Source organism: Ictalurus punctatus, chromosome 1, assembly GCF_001660625.3.
Source record: "Ictalurus punctatus breed USDA103 chromosome 1, Coco_2.0, whole genome shotgun sequence".
NCBI classification, from domain to species: domain Eukaryota; kingdom Metazoa; phylum Chordata; class Actinopteri; order Siluriformes; family Ictaluridae; genus Ictalurus; species Ictalurus punctatus.
The window spans coordinates 15,113,803-15,120,524 of NC_030416.2; the positions used below are offsets into that span (position 1 = coordinate 15,113,803).

Below are 6,722 nucleotides of genomic sequence, written 5' to 3' on the forward strand. Positions count from 1 at the left end.
TAAGAGGCACACACAGGTAATAAGTGCACTTTAGCATTTATTGAAGAATACAAGTATTCAGTATAACTGCAGGCATTTTCAATGTGGCATAAATTTGTGCAAAGGTGCAACGTCAAAAGCAGAATACATGAAAAAAATTAAGTGTAATATCTGAGACTCTTACATTAGTGTCTAAAAGGTGCAAGCACTACTTTAAACTATGTTATACTATACTGTACTCTAAACCATAAATTGCTTTCATAGGATGGGTTCACTCAAGGCTCATAGGCTGGAGGTGAAGCCAATTCACTGTTCAGCAGAGCTTCTTGGCTGCTGCATCTTCCCTGCACCACCACCGCATCCTGCAATCCAAACAACAGTAATGTGGCATGCATATCAACTCTGTAGTTTTATGACACGTTATACACAGGGTTAGAAATGCAATGATTATTGACCGGATAAACTACTTTCACTGATAGGGATTTTATTTCTACTGACACCTGTAAACCATGCAGTATTTACACAAAACTCATGAAATTTTTCAATACAATTATTAAACACAATTTTGAGCTCTAATAGAGTATTACTATCAATATGTAATCTGATCTAATGTGTGTGATGGAATAATGCATATCCCTGGATGCTTAACCCTCTAAAGCAGACAGTTTTATGAATTAAAATCGTCCCAACATTTGCTTTTCACTTTTATAAAGTTACATAGACTGTCTTTTATCCAATCCAAACTTTTTCCCCCTGCCAGATAAGTACACTGTTTGATTACTGAAGCAACATGTACAACAACTGCTAGCATTTGCAACACATCAAATCACAGCAATGTAAGCACATACTTACCTACCATACAAAGTCATTTTGTAAAAATCATTTCTGATTCCTTATGATGTTTAAGGCAAAAATGCTTTACATGTTGAATAATAATTGATTAAAAACTATGTATTATGCATAAATGACAACAGCTTATTAGGGAAAATATATGAAGTGCATAATCTTGGTTACAGTGAACATAACTGAGATGTATTTTTAGGTAGATGTCAATATGTTTTATGGAAGGAGGAAAGTTATGGCAAGATGGTGTAGTTTTAGCTACATTTTAACAAATGTAGTTAGAGTGGATAATCCATGTATTCATTCTTCTTCAGTAATTATTATATCCTGGTCAGTGTGACGGTGGAGTCTATCATTGAAACACAGGGCACGAGGCTGGAATACACCCTAACGTGTAATGTAAAAAAAAAACATGTTAATGGGCTAGAAGCATCTCTACAATGCAGGGAATGTTAAATATGTATGAACTTGCAAATAGAAATAACCCCAACTACCCTGATTATAGACATATTTCCATGAGTTTGGAAACTTTCCTTAAGTAGAACAACACAAGGTCTTGGACTAGACCTTTAGCATAAACATTCCTAAAAGTTCCTTAGTTCCTGACGTCCTGATCCTGTACCTGCTGCTGCATATTTAGCTGTTTTTCTCATTGTATAATCTTATCCAAATTGGTGATTTGCATTGGTGTGTTAGGGCAGGGTAAACACTACTATGTACAATGACATTTTAGGACCACTGTTTGTAAAGTAAAAATAGAGTATTTGGTGAATAAAGTCATGATATATTGAGAAAAAAAGTCATTCTAGTTCCACCATAATTCCACCACAGCACTGTGAAAGACTGATCTCCAATTATCGGAAGCATTTGGATGCAGTTATTGCTGCTAATGGTGGCACAACCAGATTTTAAGTTTAAGGGGGCAATTAGTTTTCACATAAGTGATAGGTGTTGGATCTCTTTTTATTTGGCTTCAATAAAAAAAAGAATAAATAAAAATGTATAGTGCGTTTACTCAGGTTGACTTTGTTTTATATTGTATTTCATTTGAAGATCTAAAACTATTTAATATGAATATATACAAAAACAGAAGAAATCTTTTTCACAGCACTGATCAGTATATCAACTTATATAAATCATACTAATCCATCCAAAAGGAGTTCCATCCATATTCTACCGCTTACTCCTTTTCACCCTGGACAGGGTACCAATCCATCACAGGGCACAATCACATACACACTCACACACACACCCATTCATACACTACGGACACTTTAGACATGCCAATCAGCCTACCATGCATGTCTTTGGACTGGTGGAGGAACCAGAGTACCTGGAGGAAACCCCCTCATCTCCTCCTCACGGGGAGAACATGCAAACTCCGCACACACATGGCCCTGGCGGGACTCGAACCCAGGGCGCTGGAGGTGTGAGGCAAACGTGCTAAACACTAAGCCACCGTGCGCCCCAAAAGGACTTATCAATTCTGAGTGCAAAATATATCTAGAGCTGCAACAACTAATCGATAAAATTGATACTAATCAATTATGAAAATCGTTGTCAACGAATCTCATTATCGATTACTTGGTCTGCGCGCGGTACGGGGTACATTTACTCACTACGTTACTTCTGTTCAGAAAACACCCATTGGAGAGTAAATACTAAATTTGTGTTCCAAATGACATACTATACAATTACACTATACACTGTGTACTCTACCATGTAGCGTGTGAATTTTAGAAAGGTAATATCATCTCAAATGGAACACGCATGACATCATACGCACGCAATGTGACACCGCTTGCTTTAGCAGATACCCAGAGTCACCGATAATCAATCAATTTCATCAGTTTACTGTTTATACATTTAGGTATAAACTTAGTTTATATTATATATAAATATTTATGCATTACTTTTTATGGATGCAGAAAAAGCACTGAATTAAACTACAGTCCTAAATGAATAATATATATTCTGGAGTGTGTCTGTGTGTATTGGGTTCTTTTCAGTCTTATCTAATTGGGCAAACGGTTGTGTAAAGTTTTAGTCTGAAGTTTATATTTCTAACACTCAGTTTGTGGATTTTATTTTAAATAAATGAAAAAAAATGGTACTGAAAGTTTGCCCCCCCCGTCAGATTAATCGAAAAAATAATTGGCCAACGAATCGATTATGAAAATAATCATTAGTTACAGCTCTAAATATATCATTAGAGAATATTAGGTGAAGAAATTTACTACAATCATAATTTAAAAAAAAACTTATATTACACATTAAAAGAGAGTCAGACTGCTGAGTGACAGAAGAAGTAAGATAAACCATCAGTTAGCCTTCTGAAAGTCTTACCATTTTAGTCCCAGATGCATGTAGGTTGGCCTTGCAGGAAAAGACAACTGTTGTGGTACACACGCACACCTCCAGCACGGATAAAATCAAAAGTATGCCCTTTATTCCGCTTATTAAGTCCTGAAAAATGTCAGAAAAAAGTAGGAATAATAAAAAGTCAACTAATACAAGCGAAATTACATAAGTGGTATGGTTGTGGACAATAAACCAGAAAAATCATATTGAAAAACATTAAAACATTTTTGTAAAGAAAAAATGCCGATGCCAGCAAGGACACTTACCTGCAGACGCCTAGCTGCAAACTGGCAGTCATAGTAGCCGGTGTAGTAGAACTTTTTCTCATCATCATCATTGCAAGCATCCAAATGAGCTTTTATGGCAAGTGCAAAGCAGAAGTAGCAGATGCCGGACATGGCAAGTAGAGCACTGATGATGTTCAGGGCAATTGTGCTTTTAATCTACCCAAAGAGAAAAAGCTAGCCAGATTGTAGCCCATCATAGTGTAACATATTTAATTCAGAACTGAACAAAGCATTCTGGAGTGATATATGGATTCCACACTTGTATATGTACACTACAATGAAATGGCACAAAAGACATCTGAAGCACTGCAATGACGCTTGATGAATTTTTGTTGAATTCATATGGATTACTTACAATTGGAGGACAGGTTCCCTTGTGTGCACCCAAGGTTACAGATCCAGAGAAGATAAACTAGAAAATATTAGTTATTTGTTTATGTTTTAACTTGTGAATAGGTTTTAATGTTCACTATTTGCCTCAGATCACTAAAGTAACAATATTAAGCATGAACACCTCTCTGATAAAAATGGGTTATTGCAAGACAACATGCGTGAAAACATTTCACAAAGTGTTGTAAAAGTAGCAATTTAAAAAGAAGAAGAAAGAAAGGAGCACAAGTGGCATAACAGTCACTGGATGGCCAGGCTTATGAGCGGTAATTAATAAAAATTAACATTTTGTTTATATTACACCCTCATCAATACAAATACAGCAAATAATGAAGGAATAGACTCCTAATACCATTACTGTGCTTTTTAGCTTCAGGTTACAGAATAATATCACGTTTTTTCAGCTTCTTTTTTTTATTCTAGACATGCTTTCAGCACGTGTGTGTAAGGATGTTGTTACAGCTGAAGCTGTTAATACTCACTGATAGTCCAAGGCCCAGAGGGATTTCACCATACAGAATTTGTGTGAACCAAGTAACTGCTCCCAAAGCTATCATCACGATCCCAATCATGATCTGCACAGTCTAAGAAAGGCCAAAACCCGAAATCAATCAACTCAGAATTATACACAAGCGATTACAAAGAATACTCAAGGGATTTTATCACCTAATCTCTATCTAGCACAACTGTAGCATACACTGCCACACCTTGTATTAACATTTTTGGGTCATGAAATGAAATGGAATTGATTCAAGAAATGGATTCAAGTTTAATACTCCAGTAAGAAATAGATATGAATAAGTGAACATATCTCAACATCGTACAGTTACACATCAACAAATCTAGACTTAACTGGTTTACCAAACAAGTGCACTAGAATCAAGTTATTAAAAAAGTTTTATTTTTTCCTTATTCCATTTCCAAGAGTAGGTAAACTGTACTGCATTGTAAAAACCCACCTATTTAAAACCTTGTGATTACACAGACAATATATTTTTCCCCGTGTCACTAACAATTTTAAGCCAACTTGCTATGATGCATAGAAAGCAGAGTTTGTTTTTATTTTGTGACTTACTATAAAGGAACTTTATCAGTGAGTGGATGGCTATACTTACCCCTAATGCTACAGGCTCTCCCTTCAGGAACATCCTGGTCATGTACGGGGCTTCAGGTACTTTAGTCTTGCTGTCTTTGTTCTGACCGGGACACTGGACAGTCTCTGGACTCACCAGAGGAATGACCTGGGTCACCACCCTGACTCCATGAGCATCTGTGGTCACTGTGGAGGCCATTTCTCAAAAAGCAGTGTCTGTAAAGCATGAATGTTCATAAAATCTACTGACTGACTGAGTGTTAGTCGATTTTGACAGCTATGTAGCCTACATATTACAAACTGATTCTATTACATAGGCTATATTTTTACTTATGTTTGAAATATATGTTGATATAGGTACAGTAATTATATTTGGAAGCACTAATACATGCCATATATCACACATGAATTTGAAAATGAGAGAATTTACGCAGCATATGGGCTGTGTGTGTGATAATAGTAGCTTATACATGCCAAATTTACATAGATTATTTTTAGCTTGCCTTCACTGTGAGTAGGGTATTGTAGCCAAACACATGGAAGTTACTTGTGTTCAGGTCAGTAGCTGTAAGTATAGCGTGTAAGACAAAAAGGAAAAACAAGGGGAATGGGGAGGAAATTAGGCCCAAGGATAAAAAACCGCTACAACAACTACGTCAGTGCTTTTTGACGCCGTGTTTTGACCCCCGATTTGCGTTTTTTCCTGAAATTTCCATGCCTTAATCTGCTATTTTCAAACTTAAATAATGTAAATATGGCGTTTAGCTGTGATGTGCGCAGTTAAACCACAGGAAACAGGCGCTCCTTAAGAACAACGTATCGTTCTATCTATGTATGTTTGTAAACAAGCGACTTAACTGCCATTAGACCACTGATATCTTGCAAAAGAACGCTCGTTTAGATAAATAAAAAACAGAAACCTGTAGATGTTTTAAACTTACCAAAAACTGGTCGGGTGTTTAAAAGTGAACGTGGCCGTGTACCGATAATTTTTGGTTTCATTTCATCGGGGTTGCCTTGACTTGCTTCCAAAACAGTGGGGGATAATTTAAAACCCGTCCAATTTACGCTAAACTATCCCAATTTATAATAACCAAATGAAGCCTAGACAAAATTATCAACCATAAAATTTGTCCCATTTCATTTTTCATTTTATAAATAGCAAAATCAAGTAAGCTCAATCTGGCAACCATGTCTGGGCAGACGTACTGTGGGCGGATAGCCTCCTCACTCTTCCCAGCTGAAAAAAACTATAGAAACCCTAACAGAATTTGTAATGATTATAATGGGCATTGTATTAGTTTTAATGGAAACTGTAATGGTCCCTGTGGGTCTCAACTGGTAATTTTTTACATTCTGTTAGTGGCATGTTGTGTCTAGTGGATACCATTAATGATCTACGTCCTTAATTGTGCCCTACTATGTAATGGAAAACATTTGGTCATGGTTTTAATGGTTAAGAGCTGATGGCTTGTAATGGTATTTGTAGTGGTAATTGCTCAGGACAATACAAGTGTTTTTTTTTTTTAATTATTATTTTTTATTTTATTTTTTAAATAAGGTGCCAATTTAAACACTTCATTAAGAGGTAGATCTTTAGTTGTAGTTTGAAGACTGCCAGTGATTCTAGGGGGAAATCTAGCGGAAGTTTATTTCACCACCTCGGTGCCAGAACAGAGAGGAGTCTTGATACATGCCTTCTTTGTACTCTAAGAGATGGTGGGACCAGTCGAGCGGTGCTAGAGGATCGACGGGAGCATGGTGCAGTG

General features: G+C 36.4%; 1 protein-coding gene across 2 annotated transcripts; it reads right to left on the reverse strand.

The window, feature by feature from the left end:
- Positions 1–20: 20 nt before the first annotated feature.
- On the reverse strand, positions 21–6,097 carry si:dkey-7j14.6 (CD20-like domain-containing protein). Of its 2 annotated transcripts, none has more exons than XM_017475167.1 (7): positions 5,895–6,097; positions 4,976–5,169; positions 4,343–4,444; positions 3,826–3,882; positions 3,450–3,626; positions 3,169–3,288; positions 21–341 (listed from the first exon to the last, which is right to left on the reverse strand). In XM_017475167.1, the coding sequence occupies exons 2-7, from the start codon at positions 5,150–5,152 to the stop codon at positions 255–257; spliced, it is 720 nt and encodes a 239-aa protein (XP_017330656.1). In that variant the 5' UTR covers positions 5,153–5,169; positions 5,895–6,097; the 3' UTR covers positions 21–254. The 2 variants fall into 2 exon arrangements, with proteins under 2 accessions (XP_017330656.1, XP_017330664.1); XM_017475175.3 differs by having other exon boundaries at positions 4,976–5,170; positions 5,898–5,987.
- Positions 6,098–6,722: the final 625 nt, after the last annotated feature.

What these genes read in the sequence shown, in the direction of transcription:
- si:dkey-7j14.6 (XM_017475167.1), bottom strand. Translation starts at nt 5,152, where the DNA reads ATGGCCTCCACAGTGACCACAGATGCTCATGGAGTCAGGGTGGTGACC. An exon ending in CTCTGGGCCTTGGACTATCA is followed by an intron (nt 3,883 to 4,342) that starts GTGAGTATTAAC and finishes AATATTTTCTAG; the next exon opens with TTTATCTTCTCTGGATCTGT. An exon ending in TTGCAGCTAGGCGTCTGCAG is followed by an intron (nt 3,289 to 3,449) that starts GTAAGTGTCCTT and finishes GACATTTTTCAG; the next exon opens with GACTTAATAAGCGGAATAAA.